The sequence below is a fragment of the Mastacembelus armatus genome, chromosome 24 (genome assembly GCF_900324485.2).
Source record: "Mastacembelus armatus chromosome 24, fMasArm1.2, whole genome shotgun sequence".
Lineage (NCBI taxonomy): Eukaryota > Metazoa > Chordata > Actinopteri > Synbranchiformes > Mastacembelidae > Mastacembelus > Mastacembelus armatus.
This window is the reverse complement of record NC_046656.1, coordinates 16,797,841-16,817,886: the sequence shown is the minus strand read 5'-3', so window position 1 is coordinate 16,817,886 and position 20,046 is coordinate 16,797,841. Positions and strand designations below refer to the sequence as shown.

The following is a 20,046-nucleotide window of genomic DNA, read 5'->3' as shown; positions in this document are numbered from 1 at the left end:
TTTGGGTCATGTCCTAGATAAGCATTACATCATTCAAGAGAAGAGAAGTCTGGTCTCAAGTTGTCACATACAAATTGTCAGTTGCTTGCAAGTCTTTCAGGTCTCCGATGCCACACACACACACACACACACACACACACACACACAGATTCGCAGGTAATGATGCATGAATGTAATCCAGTGCACTTATACCTTATTAATATCAGCCTGTTTACTGTTCATTGTCTTTGCAACCATTATGTTATTGCTATTGCATATGGTTATCCTACTGCTGCCGTTCAACATTAAAGCCATTCAAGTGGCATTATAGGATGGCTTTTATTGTGAAGCAAAGAGAGACAACACAACGTATTTGTCACGTATTTGCTGTTAGTGCTGACATCAGTTTTCATCACTGATTATGGTTCCGCGGTGTTCTCAGTGAGTTGTGTTTGCAATACAATAAACTGCACTGCAACCAGGACTGATATCTGAAGGATTAAAACTAAATATTTTCCATGTGTTATTAGTGTTGTACATAACTGAGATCACATCCCTTCAGTGCACAGGCCCAGTATTTGGCTGCTCACCAAGCACTTTACCACGGACACCTGTATGATGAGCATGTAATTGAATTTACTAATTTCAATCATAATTGCACCAAAAACAGAAACATAATGAGCATTAAGGTGGGACTGTTTGGATTGCATTTGTTTGTACAGTTGTTCCTAAGTGCTCAGTGAGGAGATAAATTAAGGTGTCGGACTATAGAAAATGTTCTAAATCCGATTGTCAAGTCAACTAAATCATACTAAAGTCAACAGCTCATCCAAGTCTTTGCTTTTGGATAATGCTAACAGACTTCAGCGTCTTGGTGCTTTTCACTTTACGTCCCAAAGACCAGCAGGAGAATCACCTGAACTTGTGTCACTTTAAGAGTACAGTAAGTATTGGATGGACTGGAAACTCTGCACTCATTACTCAACATAATGGACAGACAGAGAGAAGGGTGGGGGAAGAGAGTGAGAGTGTGAGTGAATCTGTCTAGCACTTGATCATACAATATTACTGCACTAATAGATAAAGTAAAAATGCTGAGTTGTGGTTTTCCCACCACTCTCCTGGACCATCTATCTCACTAACTGCTCCAAACTGTGGAAGCTGCTATTTCTACAGGAAATTACGATTGAGCCTTTACTTCCCCCAAGAATGACCACATTAGCTTTATCTCCAGCAGAAACTACTATATATGGAGCTATTGCCACCGAAGCAATCAGATGTGGATTCTGTGTTCCCATTGTGACTTTTCATTTTTGGAAATTATACATTTAATTGAAAAGCGATGGTCCTTTTTGTAATGATTAAAATCAGTGACCCCTGTTAGAACCATGGACCCAGGAAATGTATTTGTATCAGCCTGCAGATTTTTGGAAATTCAGTCATTTTTTTAAACTTGAAATGAGACATTTTTCATCTTAAACTAGATTCCTAGTTTGGGGGATTTATTTTTACCCAGCAGAAAATAAATAAATAAATAAATAAATACCTATATTTAATTTCATGACCACTAACCAACTAATATGATTGAATCTATCACATCAGTTAATAAATGAATACATGAAAAGTATAATTCACATATACTGTATGTATGTAGACAATGTGATGTTAATGTGAAGATACGATCAACTAACAACAGCTTGGAAAAGTACATAACCTCATATTTCTGAAAGCACCTGCTTAGTGATGGAGTCTGTATTTTACCTGTATTCACACACACGTCTGCACACACACACACACACACACACACACCCTCACACACACACACACACACACACATAATCCTGCTGTTGAAAAAAGAGTAGAACAGCAGCTGCTGAGAACCAATATCACTAATGACCAACCCCTCACCGTATACAGTAACACACATTCTGACACACACTATACTTGCCATCAATCGGTGCACCATGTGTGTTCTGTATTAGCAAATGTATTATACAGCATGCGTGTGTGTGTCTGTGTCAGATGTGGGTCACTGTGTGTGCGATCTGTGTCTGATGATATTAATTTTAATCATCATCTGTCTGTCCACACCACAGCTGCCACAGCACAGATTTGGAAAAACTAGAGCAGACTGGGTTTGGGAAATGAACCGGTTACTAATGTAATAATAGTAATTCAGTTGTACAGTTGTGTTTTAGCTGCGATGACAGCATGAATTACAGGTGACTGCAAGCTGCCATTAAGAAGCATGTTTTGAAATGAGGTTAAAATAGAGACTTGCATTTGATTCAATTTCAGTGGGAACCGAAAAGCAGGGTAATACAAATGTATGTCTCCAGTAGCCACCCATGACTAATGAATACTGAAGTGCTTCTTAAGTAGGTTTCAAGTATGCTGTTCTTCTTGAGAATGGGTCATTTTCCCAGTGTACTGTACAGCAAAACTGGGACAAAAGCATGAATTGACAGGGATCTCATGGTCAAATAAGTGTCAAGGCAAGTAGTAGAGTTTCATTAATATGGATAAAATATTAACAAATAATAATCTACATTTTTTATGGTTAATGCCATTATTCATCAGTCCTTGGGAAGAATTAAGTAAAGAAAGCCATTCTCTGATAGTCAATGCACCTTTTGCAAGAAGGAGCTGCAGAGTCCAGGAATAATTCCCTTGATATTTATCACTTCGAGTGACCATCTTCACATTGACCAGTGTTATCTGATACAAGGTTCTATATACACTGTGTATATTTCTGAAAGCTGCTTCAAGATCTGAATGACTACTCATTCTGGTGTTTTTTTTTATGCTGCTGCTTCACTGCTCAGTTTGTAAGCCCTGTTACTACTTTTTCAACCAGCTGATCCTGCTGCTCATCACGTCCAACTTTGTATCCACAGTGTGATTGTTATCTTTGTTTATCCTGAAAAAAAGTTTATTTTATGTTGTGTCCCAAACTCCACTTTAAAGTTTGTGTATGTTTGCAGGGAACAAGGACAGATTATCCATGTCATATTCCGACTTGGTCACTGTCCGACTTGACAGTGTGTCAGTTACATAACATGGCAATGACTTTAAATTGGAAAACACAAACAAAGCAATTCTGTTGTACGTAAAAAATATTTTCCTATGTGAACAAGAAATGGAGGAAGTAAACAGCAAAGTAACATCCAGATGTGACTCCAACAAAAGTAAAACTGGACCAAACATTGGTTCAACAGCATTGGATCTAATCTGAATCCCTTTTATCAAACTTAAAGACTTTTGATTCCCTTCCAAATCTGTTTATTCATTTTAAAAGGTATTTGTAGTCTTTTGTAGTCCTTTAATTATGGATTGAGGTGAGATTATTCTCCTTAAAAGTTACAAACTACGATCACATGAGGAAGATGTTAAGATATCAGCAGACTAGTTCCATGACTGCACTTACATAAAAATCAAGGTTAAACTGGGTTGGCTGCAACCACCACACAGGAAACAACTGTATTGATTCTATTTGTGGCATTTCTATGAAGAAGCATTCTCCACATCTGCTAAACCCAAGCTCAAAGAGATTAAATATGACCCATGCTTATTAGGATGTTTAATTATCATAATGTGCTCATTATGTTGCTACTGCTTATGATGCAGTATTTCATTATTAATCTTTGTTTAACCTTGTATTTTAGCTAGGCATTAATTCTTATTGGCAGTGACAGTTCAGCCAGTAGATTGCACAGTAAAGGAAGCAGACAAGTATCCGAGCCCATGATATAGAGAACAAAAATGTTTGCAGGGATAGAGATGGAGGAAAAGCAGCAGGTGAAGCAACCAAAACGTGTTTTGACTAGCCTATTTTTAAAGAATATGGCTGGGATGAAAAGATCAATTTTAGGGATTTTGGAACTCGTTGCAGCACAGTGGCGTGGGTTACCACCAAAGAAGGTGTCAGCTTCAGGGAGAAGGAGAGGAAGATGGGGAAATTGCTGGAGCTGGTGGAGATGTGGACTGGTGAGCTCAGATAAAGCAAAGCCTTGCCAGGGATAGATCTGCAGATGAGTTGGCCTGATGAATGAGTGAGTACAGCACTGATAGACTTGTAAGACTGCCCGTAACTCATTAATATTTATGACAGCAGCAGCTTACTAAAGTGGTTTTATTATAATGTGCAGGCCAAGTTGAGTGCCTAGCATGCTCCACTAGATCTCTTAACTTTACTATATTCCCTCCAAACTGGCAAGTTTTCCATAATAACATAAAATATATGTCATAAAAGAGAAATAAACTTCATGAGAATGAGTATAGTAATAATGGTTCACACTTAATATCAGAGATTAAGAGTAATAAAATATGAAGGTGATGTAAAACAAATCAAAACAAATTAAAACACAAGAAGCAAGATAAAAGCATTCAATCATTTGTTAATGAGAACAGGAATATACATACAAGTAAGTCAAACAAGTGTACAAAAATGTTAGATAGGTGAATTATGTTCATAGTCCTGTGCTATAATTCCCCTACAATACCTCATATACATTAAATATAAAATAACCAATGTTTCAAAGATGTTTAACCTTCACTAGGTTAATAATACTGGCAAACCTTTTCCACTTCCTCTCATTAGATGTATTTGATTTGCCAAACTCTTGCCTCTGACTTCCTCTAAGTGCAGCTTTGGTCCAATATCACACACTTATACTGCACCAAAACTGTGAACTTGAATAGAAAAGCTGACCACATTAGCCCCATCCTGGCCTCCTTGCATTTGCTCCAATTTCAAAATTTGCCAGCTGATATTATATTACACACTTACACCTCTTTATAGCCACAATGCAGAGCTGCAACTATTCAAGAAATTACCCAAAAATACAGTATCTTTCTGCTACAGAACAACCTTTGGTATTTGAAAGGGTACTGTGGATTAGTTTTTTCCTACACTGCTTAATACACTACAAACTTATCAGTACCTGGCCTTATAATGTACATATATCCCATGGACACATTTTGTGATATTTGCCTTTAATTATAATATAAATGACTTATTTTGTAGTTATTATGTAAAAACTCATTTCTTTTGCATTAATTCTTGATATTTCAAATAGTCCACAAAATTCAGATTCACTTTTATTCCAAAATCCACCAGATTTACCAGATTTACTCTAAAATACATTGGTAAAGCTGAAAAAAAGATTTTTCTTTGGAGATCCAACCTTTTCAAACAACAGTGACAGTACTGAAAGTATAAAGGAGAGGTGAGGTTATTATCCCACAGAAAACAATTCACCCAACTAAGGCAATAAAGCTCAAGAGTGACAGTGGGATGGTTTGGGTTCAGTGTGACAATTTTATCGGTCTGAAAACAGCTCTGTACTGTGGGAGGCACACACACACATATGACATGCACATGCACAAATGCATAGATTAACATACACGCACCCACGCACAATATATGGGCACATGAGGAGAGCAGAGCTGATATGCAGCCTCTTATACACACAAATTCAAGCATGCACCATCCAGCAATGACACTCCCACATACATATACACACAGTGTCTTCCCCAGCCAGATGTGAGAAGGATTAACAAAGTTGGCAGTCAGCACAGAGCTCTTTATCCACTGAAGCTAATTCATTTTACTACGCTACTTCGCTCTCATTTCTCACTGACAATCTATGTCTCTATCTTTACCTTTTAATCTCTCTGTCTCTGTTTCTATCATTCTTTCTCTCTTCTATCCATCTATCTTCACTCCTATCCCCATTCTTTCTCTCTTCCTGGCCCTTTCCTCTGTTGCTTTCAGTTCCAGCAGGAGAGCTTGATTTGCTTTGTCAAGAAGGTGAAGTTGTGAAGCAAAGTGCACCATGTCTCCAGCGATAAAAGCCCTGTGCAGATAAAGGTGCAGCATAGATGGGTGAACTTACCCAAGAGGCTCTTTCAGCATCTGTGGAAACTGATAAACGCTGTGTCAATATGACTAAAATATCTGATTTTGAATTAAGTAACCTGTATGGGTATAGGTCAGAGGTTTGGATTTAGATTTACCCTGGAAAACTGAAGCACGCCCTGCTAAATCTAAATTGTATTAGTTTGAGCCTGGACCTGGTAGGATTTCAGCATCCTGTTCAAAGGTACAAAAGTCACTTCAGAAAGTTACACAACAAAATTCATCCACTTGTTTTGAATATTTGGTGCTAAACGCTTGTTGACTATTCAAAAGAACAGATTGTGAAGTGTTGCTGATGAACAAGCCAGAAACACAGATCCCCAAGTTACTTTGGATTTTTGTTTTACTGTGACATTTACTCCCCCCTGGCAATTTGTTCTCACAAACTGCCATTGACTGGTTCATACAGTTACAGATTTGTGTCACTGATTTCTGTTTAATAGCTCCTCACAAACCATGCCTCTTTGTGGAGCATTTCATATCATGTCTTTACAGGGGTTCAAAACCTAGTTCATCCAGCTGAAAGGCAGCCAGTGTGACTTCCGTATGTCACACAGTACACTTTTTTCCACAGCAGCTAACAGTGTGGTGAGTGCATATATCTTCTGCATAATTGGCTCCAGTGGGCCTGACTGAAATAACCTTTCAGCATGACCCCAGGTTACATGGTGCAACCCAACTAATGATTAGGCTAAATTAAAGCCAATAAGGTCTGAAAATCCTCTACCTATGTAAGCATCGGGTAGTTCCAGAGGATAGGTGGCAAAGGATAATGGTTTATTGTAAAATAATGGTCACAGAAACAAGTTTTCAGAGACCTCCCTGCAACGTGATCATGTGTTTTTTTTTTTTTAAATTCAGCCAAAAACAGGTGCAGCCTATTATTATAATTCAATAAACCAAAAGGTATTGCAACAGCCCAGCATATAAATAGTAGAATTTATTACCAAAAGGTTCAGGTCCACGTATATTGAATTCAATTTTGGGGATAACGGTAGCAAAGGCCAATAACAAGATATTAGGTCGCCTTTATGATAAATCAATAGACCCAGAGGTCACCAAGCTATCAGTATAGAGGGAACATTGGTTCTTTTCATACGGCCTCCAGAAAAATATTAGTGGTTTCTGCTTGCCGTTATATGTTGTTTCAGGGTAGTAATATATAAAAGGTTTTTTTAAGCAAAGCAGAACACATGTTTTTAAAGGCTTTGCTTTTTCTAAAATTTGTTTTTTTCTTATGCTTCCCTCTTTCATCTGTTTAGAAGGCCATTTTAAGGTATGTGTGTGTGTCTGTGTGTGTGCGTGAGCGTCAGCATGAGAAAGAGAGTGAGTGGGAGAGAAAATGATGGATACCTGACAGACTGACATGGGCTGTGTACATGTCATATCACCATATGAAACTTACCTCAACTGTGCTGTCTAAACACACACACACACACACACACACGATGATGCCTGGATAGCTGTAAAGAGGTGACAAGTGTTTAAGACTTTGTCTGTGTGAGTGTATGTGTCTGTGGGTGTGTGTGTCTGAAGGAGGCTGCAAGATGACAAAATGACAACCCTAACCTTGTAAAAACGAAAGTATTCAAATCTTTTACTTAAGTAAAAGTTGCAGAGTGCAGAATGCTCTGTCAAAGGCATGCTGAAAATACTAAAGGATAAATGTTAAAATGTTTTCAATTCCAAAAATAAAAGTTCTCACTGTCTAGAAAGGGGCCATTTCAGAACAAAGTACATCATTTTCTTAATGTCTACAACATTTTAACATTGCAGCTAGATAATGTGGGGCCAGTTTTAATTACATGATACTGCTGAGTAGCCCATGGATTTCATTCCATCTGGTCTTATCCTACACTATAACAATAGATCATAATTTCTTTGTTAACCAGTAACCAGGCCCTGTATTACTTTCTACAATTTATTATCAGCAATGATTATCACTGATTGTCACACACAGACACACACACTCATTCTGATCCTCATCCTCATCCTTTCTTCTTCACACCTTATCATATAAAATAGAATTGAGTTATAGATATTAACCAGGTGAATCCACCTTGATCTTTGAGACAAATTTCTGTTCTTTTCCCGAGGCTACATTTTACTTTTTGTGTGTGTGTGTGTGTGTGTGTGTGTGTGTGTGTGTTTCCTCATATTGCTTACATGTCTAACCATGGACTTTTAGGAAAACAGTTTTCTCACAGATGCCTAGATCAACTATAGCTGCATCAAACTGCCACAGGAAAAACAAAAACTTTAATTTCTTTTCCCCACCTTTCTCTTTTGTTGACCTTTAATTCATCTGTGATTCAGTTCAGTTCAGTTTTTGCCCTTTCTCAGTCTTATCTTTCTCCTACTCATTTTTCTTTTCACACTTTTCACATTTTCATTCAGATGTTTTTAGCAGAGTGAAAAATGAAACCACTTTAGTGTCCTATGTATTGTGTTTTCTGCTTTTCTTAGTCTGGTACAACCACCATCCACAGCTCATTGGAAGTACATAAACATAAGCAGAACCAAAGCCAGAATTAGTCCGACTTGCAAAGGCACACACAAACACATACATTGACTTCATACATGAAGTTGAACATAACAAATGTGGAGAATTAGTTAAACAAACAAACATCACTCAGTCTTCTCCAGCCTAAATGAGAAGAGGATAATTCATATTTTCTAATGTTTATTTCCCTACAAAGCTAATTAGATCATTTTTGCAACAATGAAAGAGTTCACACATTAATAGCACAGAGAACTACATTTTAGAATAATCCTACAAAAATGTTCACACCTAAATGAAATCTTCAAAAACAGAATAAATTGTAATGTAGCTTTTTTAACTAATCATAATCGTCTTGTCTTCCTACAACAATGCAATATACTAGGGCAAAATCTTGACTTTCATGGTTCAATTTTAAATTATAGCACGTTACAAAAACCTGGGACATTCTTCACATTGTATGTGCAACTTTGTGACAATCTGTTATTGAAAGAAAATGACTCTTTCCTTTGCAGCCTGAGGCCATCCAAAAACTATAAGTTATATTTACTTTTACTTCCAGCTCTCAAAAACAAGTGTGGGGGATTTGAAAGTTTTTGATAGTTGAGTTAATAAAATGCCACAAACATCCCCAGTGGTGACAGGTGCATCCCTGAGGAGTTTCTGAAAACATGGGGTTGACATACTGACTTTCATTTTGTATTGTTCATTCATTTTGTCATTACTCACATCACTGCATGTAATATTTCACCATAGTAACTGCAGGACTACAGTATACAATTTTTCATAAAATGTTCCCATTTAGAGTATAATATTTATAGAGAAAATAACAAGTTTGTTTGAGTAGAACACACAAAGACACAAAGTACACAATTTAATAACTATAAAACACAAAAGATACAGTCTGTATTATCATTCTTTCATTTGAATACAAGTTCATTCTTGACCTTGTCAATATTTATTTGACCAAACAATCCAAATTACCGGCTGTGCCAGCTTTCAGCTGTATCAAATGGCCTCCATCAGTTGATGCAACCTTGAGTTGGGTTTGTAAGAGGGTTACACTCACTGACTGACTGCCACTGGAAAATTGTAAAAATATAATTCAGATCAAGTCCAGTAATGAACTCTATGAGTGTTCACCTCAGACCAGGACTCTTTTGTGCTTTGGCCAATTCACTACTATATTATAAAACTTCCTCATTATATGCATACACTGTAATACCTAACCTGAGGGCATGTTCATCATGTCCCACTGTCGTTTATGTTGAGCACACACACACACACACACACACACACACACACACACACACAGACAGAATAACTACATTACATTATGAGTGAATATATGGATAAATGGAAAAAAGAAATACTTAAGAGCACATTGCTTGCTGGCTGTAATGTACCTATCAACAAATTGAAGATGTTTTTCACTCAGAGCAATTCAGACTCAAAGTGAAATTGAAAAACAAAGCTTTTTAGACTTTTTCCCAATTTTTAAATCTTTGAATAGCTCAACACACGAGTAAAAGTTGTTATGAAGACAACCTTTGATTTTGTGTTTGGTTAAAAACTAGTGTAGACATTCAGTGATACATTATTTCAATGCAAATATTAATACAAGGGAGAAGATGTAGGTATCCTTTTCAAGTCGAAATCTTGACCTGTTACCTCACCTACCTTTCAATCCATCCTCCTACAGTCCCTCCAGCAGCCTTTTCACTGAACAAATCACACCTGACACACTACAGATGACCCCCAGGCTCAGTATACTAACATCTATCAGCTGGTCCCTCACAGTGAGCCGGCTCCACTGCAGTCTGAGGTGAAACAGGCAAGGCAGTATGAGTGTCATGGCTGCCCCAGTCACACTGCCTGTCAAACCCATCAACAGGGAAAACCTGGGCACCAGCAGGGCCAGTAGGTATGACGTCATCAGCAAGGCACCACGGACCAGCAGGGTCGGATGACACACGCTTTGCCCTCCGTGTTTGGAGTGTGATGAGACAGCAGACCCTACAAATAGTTTGAAGCAGAGATGATGAAGGGATACAGGAGTGTTAGGGACCTCCATCTTGTGCTCCATACACCAGTTGGGACAGGAACTATTCATCATGAAACTACATTAACAACTACTGCTGTGGATGTGGGGAGCTGTTGACAGTCAATAACTGAAGGTTCAGCCTTGATGAGAACTGTGTTGACAGTCAACAATTTAATGAACCCTGATCACTTGGCTCTAAAGTGGAACAAAATAGCATCTTTCACATGTTGTCTGCTGTGACATATGTGACATATAACTTTTAATATCTAACACTCTGCATGGTAGAACAAACTCATTTCCTCTTCTGGAATTTAATAAAGTTATTTAATTTAGTTTACTTGTCAAACAAGTACTTGTCAAAGTATAAAACCACAGCCACTGCCCAGTGTTCATGTATTATTTCTGCAATGCTTAAATTAAATGAAGCTACTTAAAGCTACAACTTTTTTAGACATCAAGCTTAACAGTTTTCATGTTACTTTATCTTTTTACTTTCAGTCATTTATTTATCATTTTGGTGTTTATGGGAACTCAAAGGTGAATGCCAGCTTGTGACATCAGTGGGGATCTGTGGGCTGGAAACACACTTTTAATAGAAAGTGTCTTATGATCCATCCAACAGATGGAGGTAATGGAGATGGATGGAGATAACAGATAATGAAACTTTCAGAAAGTCCCAGTTTGCATGTGGCCATAGATACAGTAACAGTAACTTATACATTTAGATCTATACAGTTAATCTTAACCATCACATCTTAATTTTATTTATTTAATGGATACAAACAAATATAATTCAACTTTTTTGATTAACTGAAGAAAGTCTTTCCTAAAAGATGGGCCACTGTACTTTGGGCAACGTCAGTGTTTGTGGAATTAAAGCAGTCTGTCAGTAGTGCTCACCTCCAAGCAGACAGGTCTGAAGTATTTCAGCAGCAGAGTAGAAAGGCAGAGGGTAGGACAGGAGGGCTTTAGCCAACAGACACAGGTTGACAACAGGTCGAAGGTCAGAGGGCAGTTTGTCTGTGATAACCTCACTGACCTCTACCCCCCAGGTCAACACAGCCTAATAGAGGCAGAAAACAATCAATACAATCAGTCATTGAGACTTCCATCTGTTGATTAAGTTGTTTTCAGGTATTCATGACACCAGAAGATACACTTCTGTAATTTGTACTTTGTTCTGTAATTTCAGACTTTTTGGCTGTCAACATATATACAGTATATATATTTATAGGCTGTACCCAACTGAACATCACCAGTATCTTGTCTCAATATGTTATTGAAGTGCACAAAGAGATTATGCATTGAGTTAGATACTTCTGTAAGTTGTTAATATCTGTTGTGTAATTAACTGCTATATAAAAACAATGAAGCAGCAATTTACCATCAAAGAAAAAAGAGTTTTCATGACGCAGGCAGCAGTGTGAGTCCAACCCAGCATGGCATTAAACTGCCCTCTGTCCTCCATACTGCCCTCTAGAGAAGGGAGGAAGATTTGTGAGGTGTAGGAGAAGATGATGACACCTACAGAGACAAGGAAGTTCTCCGGGTCCACAGACAGGGACAGAGAGGACCAAGACCAGCTGCTAGCCTGACTCAGGCAATACAGCATGACCAACAGGCTGACAGAGAAAAAACAAGTGAAAATGTCAAGAGAAAATTCGACATAATATATCGAAAATGAATGGAATGTAGTAATATTTTTTATTGAATCAACATTTATTTATATAATATAGTCTAGTAAAAGTTGCTTATACTTGAGTGCACAGGAAAATAAAAAGCCCACATTAAAACAAACATTAATAAAAGATCGGTATATTTAAATCAAATTAAATTCATAAACTACCTTCATCTTTATACAATTTATACATTTATCTCTGTATAGCTTTAATAAATTCTTCTACTTTCAAGCTAAATAAACCATCTAAAATACAATTGTTGTAGCTGAGCAACCCAGAGCTGAAAACTAGACTGTTTTCTTAGCTCATGAAAATGATGTTTTGGAGTTACATGGCTTTTAGAAGACAATATATAGCAGGATATGTAATCAAATTCTTAAACCAACAGTATGTTACATAGTTAAGTCTTGAATTATTAGGGCACCAACTGAAAGTAATGTGTTTGTGCACCGGATTTAATAGTTAAAGAAAACAGCAATATCTGTGAGAACTCAGCTTCATTTCCCTTGTCTCACGCAGGACACCTGGCATTAGAAATAAATCAAATAATCAGTAACAGCAGCAGGTGGGAGCAGACAGCATAACCAGCAGCAGCTGTGAAATGATCACAAGTGTGAGAATGAAAGCAGAGTGTGTTCTTGCCATTATTTAACATGTTTGGTGGGTTTGTCGGCTGATACTGATCAGCTCACGGTGTGCACTAATTCACTGCTCTGTCAGGGCAAACGTCTTGCTTCTTTTCTTCAGTCACCTGATTAGTATGTGAGCAAGGGAGCAGAGCAGGCTGAGTGTGGAGACTGGTCTGAGATCAGTCAGCAGCAGGCAGGGCAGCAGGAACATCAGCAAGGCCAGTGAACATACAGATGTAGGAACAGCCATTCCAGACAGACTGTCAGACAACAGGCTGGTGGAGACGACTAGATACAGGGTACAGGTCATCAGCAGTTCAATGACCTGGAAAAAAGAGATGGTCCAGAGACATTTACCTCAGGCTTTTATTTTATATTATAGGAAAGGAAATTTCTTTTTACCTGCTCATCTGTATTGTCAGTGTTGGAATTAAGTAACGCTAAATAGTAAGGAATAAAGTCTGAGAATCTATTGTTTTCAATGCAATGTTATAATTTGACATATTTTCAATGCAATTTGATTTGAATGACACAAAAACAAATATTCTCAAAAGCACAAAAGATGTTTTTATCTGACTGAATTTTTAGATTTATAGAATAAAGAAGGTGTGTGTTGGTCTATATATACAGTATGTGTTACCTGAGCTACATTAACCATCCACCCCCCAAGTCCAGGCCATTTGGGCCACAGTCCTTTGCAGCAGGCATCCACTATGTCCTGGTAACTCTGTCGGACTCGCACCTGTGAGTCAGATCCTCCACTGCAAGACACAAACACCATTTTGATGGTACAGTGTGTCTGATACAAATTCACATGATCTGATTATCACCACTTTCATAGCTACAACAACCAAGCAAATTTAGAATAAAAAATATTCTAAAGAATGCACACTGTATGACAAACACATTACAAATACTTCTGTGATCAGTTACTGTAAACCTAATTGAAGTGAATGTGATTTTATCCAATTAAAGCGATGCAGCCAGATGTTAAAGTAATATGACAGTAAAAGAATAAAATAATAGAAATGGTACCTTTGCTGGTCTTCATATAGACAGGCCACTAGGATCCTCCCTGTGTGGTTACAGACCCAAGCTGACAGAACCAACAGAATCAGACCCATATAACCTGACTGGACCAGAGCAAAGGGTAAACCCAACACAAAGATACCCTGAGGAAGAAGAGAGAGAAATGTAGGTTTATGTGGGCAGCAAGACCAAAGAAAAGGAATAGAAAAAACTTCATTCAAACAGAAACATCAAAAACTGAGCTGTAGTCATAAATTTCCTGGTTTGATTCTGGCTATCAGAATTATCAAAATAAAGGCAAAATGTTTATCTCTTTCTCATACTGTAGACTTTTTTTAATTATTATGTTCCACCAGGTGGAACATAATAATGGTTTTGTTCACAGCTCATTAAATATGTGCGATTAAATACAGGTGCTCAGAGGATAATGGGCAATAAAAATAAAAATGAACATCCAAAATTAAATTTGCATGTAGAACAATAAATATGGAGTATAGTAATAAACAAATATGTATATTCTTATCCTTCATTTATAAAGGATTACCTTCTGTGAGAACTAATCACTGAAAATCACTGTAATATGAAAATCATCGTCATGTGCCCTGCAAGAACAGAGGAAAGAAAAAAATAGGAAGACAGCTGAAGAGGAGGCAATTCCTGATCAGATGATGAGGAGGCGAGAGGAGAGTTTGGCGTGATGCCTGGAGAGTTCGAGGACGCAGGAGACCAGCAGGAGCAGATGGAAGAGAAGAGTCGAGCTTTGGCCATTCACCAAGGGAAACACTGGTGACTACCAGAGAGAGGAGCAAGGAGGCAAGGGAATGGAGGTGAAAGAAGGAGGCAAGGAGAAGAAGAGGACAGAGAAGGACATGCAATCAGAAGGAAAAGGTGTGACCTCATGGCTAGAGAGCAAGAGGTTGAAGAAGGAAGAGGAGAGAGATTAGATCACAGGAGACGCTCTGTTTGTAATGCTGGAACATGAAGATACAGAGCATCAGTGAGAGAGTTATGGAAGCACATCATAGACCACAGACACAAACACTCACAGTGGATGTATAAAAAGACAAGCACATATTCTCGCTCTTTTAAGTTACGATTTTGTAACCGGTGTCTGTTAGGCATATGTTGATAGAGCTTTGATGTTCAAATGGAGCTGCTAGGGATGAAAGCAGTTTGAGGGAAATCTGACGCTCAAGTGTCTGATTTCATGACTCCTCTCTCTCACTGCACTTTCCTTTCTCTCTTTGGTTCTGCCAGCTAATTCTTCATTGGTTACTCTGAGCACAACCTGAAAAAGCTCCCAATCACAAAGGAGTACAATAAGGGAGGAAAGAAATCCCTGATTTGCTCTAAAGAAGCTGGAGAAGAAGATGAGCAGATGAATCATATACAGCTCTATCTTACCACAGTCTGGAACCCAGGACACCTTTAATATCTGTTTATTCAGGCCATGTTGACCAAGCAAATATGCTCTTTTTCATACCTCACATACTAAATATCGACCAGCAGACAGCGAGGTAACCTCAGCGACATATACTGAAAAATAAAGATTATTACACATTCACTGCTCCTGTCTGAACTTCCCAGGTGTGAGATTTCAACTGCCCTTCAGGTCATGCACAATATTTTATGCAAGCACATGCCCTGTGCACAAGAAGTGATAGAGAAATGTCTTTCCCCACCACGGGAGGATTAGGTGGAGCAGAAGCAAGCAGAAACAGGCAAGTTTGACATTTAAATAACTTGAAGTGTCATTTTATTCAGCTGCAACAAATGTTGTTCGAAGTTTAATCAAAGTTATTTTATTTGTTGAAACTAAGATAGGGATGTGTCTTATTTGGGCTTTTGTCTTAAAACCTCATCATGGTGGATGAATGAAGTTGTCACATGATTTTTGTACAATCTAAATTAATAAATAAATGAAATAATGGAGGGATCTACCAAATGACCTCAGTATTTTGATGTTAAAACTTTGAGAGTGTACTTATTATCTTGTTTTTAGTGCGCTAACGATCCACATTTAGTGAGTCTTGGGATGAATTTGGCAGCATGACCGAACAGCTTTTGACAGCAGTCTCACAAAATGGGGACATTTCCCTGGAGCTGTGTCTGGATTGGAAAATCACATTTGAGAGTTTTCAACCCACATCAAGGTAAAAAATATGTAGCCCAGAAACAAACAGTTCTTCAACCGTATAGTCAGTTAAATTAATTTCCATTTTTCTCAGTGTCAAAACAAAATCTCCAAGTCTATACTCTGTGAAGGAGACACACAAACTGGAGGTGCCTCATTAACAATCAGTTTGGAATTCAAACAGAGTTTCCTAATATTCCCTTGTTGAGTGCCTTGAGAGCTGGAACTGTTTTTTCTTCTCTTTTTTTGCATTTTTGGCAGCTAATTTGCTCTCTAATGAAAACTTTATGAAGTTGGCAGACAGGCAGTTGCACTGGCATCAATAAACCACTAACAGAAAATACATATTTTCTTTTTAGCCTTGATAGGAGATAAAATTGCTGTTCTTTTTTCCATTATTAAGAAATCTACTAGCCCCTTAACAAATGGATCTGTCATTATTCCACTTTTAGCTGCTTCTATATTAAATATATTATGCATTTTCATCATTACTTTGTGGTCATCCATCAGTATTCGAGATTTTGAACACTACAAGCATTTTAATGACCCGTCACCTTTAATAAAAAATACCTAACTCCATCACAGGGGTTACTGAGCAGTCCATTTCTGATCCCAGTGTGCTGCAACCAGGTACAACATTAACCAAAACAACAGCCCCGGAAAGAAGAAACTGAAACTGTTTCAGCAGAGATTAGAAAATGCATGTTGCAGGAATTAGCATCAATAAACCAGACACATGCAACATGTATTTCTCTGCTAAATATCTTATATTGATATACAGCATGTATTTACATACTATGAACAGTGCTAATGGTGATTACAAATCTGTGTGTTTATAGTAATCTGATGCAAAAGCATTAGATGCAAATTCACCTTCGCTCCTGAAAGCCCATGTGTGCACGCATGTGTCTTCATTTGTCAGTAAGTACAGTATGTATTTGTGTGAGTGTGCATGGATGTATACTCCCCACTGAGTCCCTAATGTCATAATGTATTCTCTACGGACACAGTGACAATGTTCAATTAGGCTACAGTTATTCAGTGAAAGAACACATTTACATGAGCACAGCAGCTGAACACAGCCCAGGATTTACAGCATAATAAGCTATTAGCATTACTGCCACAAGGACACACTGTGACCGGGAGCTTTTCTTTTTCTAAAATGGTTTGATTCACTTTATTTGATTATGAAGACAGCCGAGTGCCTGACAAACAACTTGCAAGCTCACAAAGCATTCCTTAATGCTTCTCAGTGTAGTGTTTGGCGCCAGAACAGTAGGAATTTACATTTTGCGTTTGTCATATAAAGGGAGAAGAGAGAAAGAGATTAGGAGAAAAAGGAGGAACAATGTGCTGAAACTGCACCAAAAAAACAATGAATGTTTTTGCAAATTTGCAGCTGCACTTCATCTGAGCTATGTTATTATAAAATCAAACTCCGAAGACAAATCATGGAGACTCTGTGGAAAAGAGCTTGTGAATCTTGTAGTTTCGTGCATTAAAGGTAAAGACTTCTGTTTAGTAGCTGATGCAAAAATTGAAAAAAAAAAACCCACTGCATTTCAGTAGTTTCTTATGTAAAGATAAAATACCTTTGGCCAAAACATATAAGTGACTAATCTCACTGTCATCCTTAGGGTTAAACATAAAAAACCTTTGTAACAGCCCTTTAAATGAAATGTTCCCCTGACATTTTTCTCTTTTCTTACACATGCAAACGATTTCTGTCCATGCACATGCACTGCATAAGTCTACCTGTATAGCATTTGTGACATTCCAGCCAGCCTCCCAGGCGGTGATGGTGGGTGAGGGATTTGGACCTGTGGTACTGGTATCAGGGCTCTGAGCTAGATTTGCCATACTCATCCTTATTCTGTCTTCTTCACTGGTACAGAACTGAGAGGTCCCCTTCTCAATTTCCTCCCCTTCCTTCTTTTCATCTCCATCTTCAGTAAGTCCCTCCTTTTTTGCATTCCCATCCAGTCTGTTTGTTTGTCTCCTGTTACCTTGGTCCTGATTAAAACTTGGATTCTGATCACTGCTGTTTCTGATCTTGTCAACTTGCATCTCAGGTGATTTCCTTCCTCTGCCATAACTTCTGGTGTTTTTGAACCACAGAGAGTCTGTAGTAGAGACGGTTGAAGTTGTGGTGATAGTTCTGGGTCCAGAGGAGATTACAATAGCTCTGGTTTCTTTAAAAGCTGGGCTATCCTGCCATAAGGTGCTACTGGGAGCTGGTCTGTCCCTCATAGTTTCTTGATCAGTCAGAGACTGGCTGTTGCTTCTAAATGATGTTCTGTTTCTTCTGGTGTCATCAAAGCTTTTAGTTTTGTTTGTGGTGTGGTCAAAACGCCATCTGTTGTCCTCACTGTAGGCTCTGTTCAGCTCATCACTGTGGGTTAGAATCAGCTTCTCTTCATCCTCCTGAAAGAGCCTGCTGATCAAAACCACAAGTTCATCACCTGCCCCATCATTAAGAGATTAGTATCAGAATCAGCTTAACTGACTCCAGGACAATAGCTCTCAAAACCCAATCTCTTGGGTTTTCACAGTAATTGACAAATACACTCCATGAATCTTAGTGGATATTAATATCCATCCATCTTCTATACCCGCTTTTCCTGTTCAGGGTCACGGGGGGATATTAATATATTATGTTAAAATGAAAACAAAACAATTTAGATACCCTTGCAAGTCATAGTACACCCACCTCTATTAATAGATTTACTCTTATTATAAAACTATCTCAATATGTAATTCAGTATTACCCTTAATCTAGAAATAAATATATCTGCTGATTGGTGACTCACCTTGTTGCCCAGTTCAGGTGCAGCTTTGAGGCTGCCCAGCCCCACAGAGACCCAGCAGCACTCCAGGGCTGCCTAGAACTCCAATCCCAGTGAAGAGAGCTCATCTTCAGCCTCACTGCATAGTCAGTCTCTCTGCCACAGAAGGTCTGAGGGTCCAAGGAATCTTGACTGGCAGTGGTATAAACAGTATAAACACAAAAACTCACTCAGCTTCTGCTCATAAAGTAACTGTTCAAACAAAGGATCCACATGCACAATGACTATAAGCACACCTGCACAAGTACACACTTGCACAGGTGTGTGATGTGATTGACAAGTTTGTGAGCCGTGACATTATAATATGCCAGTGTTTTCAGTGGTGAAGGAGTAAACAGCTATAATGACCTGCACAGTAGATAAGTAAGCTGTGGAATGAAGTGGAGGGCAGAACCTCTAGTTCATTTTAATTTCTTGGTAAAAAAATGCAGCAACTTTTACCTACTGACATAAAATACAACTCACATCACATAATAGCGATTCTGTTAAACAAATTAACATAGACATAGTTAGTTCTGCTGTGATGATTACCAGCTGTATGTCATAATTTAGCATACTTTAGTCCTTTTTCACATGGTTATTCCCACTGTCATCTTCACCAGTTTCCCATCTCACTTAGAATCTGTTTATTAAAGCTAAAAACAGCTTTTTATGTTTAGTAAACAAAGCTTTTTCAACACTTTTTTAAAATGACATGTCTCCCTGTGTGTGTACTTTTAATAGGGGTCATATCAAGTTTTGCCCAGAGTGTGGTGAGTTGTGCACAGCAGCAGGAGGAGCCATAGAACAGTAGTGTACATAACTGTGTGGTCACAACTGGACCAAAACTTCTGTCTACTCTTTCCTGCCTCTCTCACTTTTGAAGTACCATGTGCTCCATTTAGCTCTTTTCAACTTCTCTCCTCTTTTTTCTTTCCCCTGCTATGCTGCTTTGTTTGCCACAACCAAAGCTGTGCTGATGCAACATTTCATTTGCTTTGTAGCATCTCAAGCTTTTATTTCCAAAACGGCTCTTGTTCTGCAGCACACTGATGGATGTTTTAAAGCCATTTATGGTTTCGGTGTGGAGCACCTGCCTTACTCTCACAGTCTCATGAGTTTAGATTTGATACCAGCTGTGGAAAGTCTGCTTATATACACCATTCACTAATAGCATTATTGTAAGTAGCTTACATAAACCAAATATTTCTTTTTATGCTCCTTTATACTTCTACATCCACAATATTAATATTATTTGACAGAAACGTGACAGATATAGTTTGACTATGACATTAAAGTAGGCTAAA

The 20,046-nt window shown here is 38.1% G+C and overlaps 1 protein-coding gene across 1 annotated transcript; it reads right to left on the bottom strand.

The window, feature by feature from the left end:
• Window positions 1-10,095: 10,095 nt before the first annotated feature.
• LOC113137341 (vesicular inhibitory amino acid transporter-like) lies at window positions 10,096-18,828 on the bottom strand. The gene is made up of 8 exons (XM_026318922.1): window positions 18,725-18,828; window positions 17,670-18,348; window positions 13,787-13,923; window positions 13,392-13,512; window positions 12,874-13,076; window positions 11,828-12,065; window positions 11,344-11,506; window positions 10,096-10,415 (listed from the first exon to the last, which is right to left on the bottom strand). Exons 1-8 carry the CDS (start codon window positions 18,826-18,828, stop codon window positions 10,096-10,098), a joined length of 1,965 nt encoding a protein of 654 aa, XP_026174707.1.
• Between the last annotated feature and the right edge of the window lie 1,218 nt (window positions 18,829-20,046).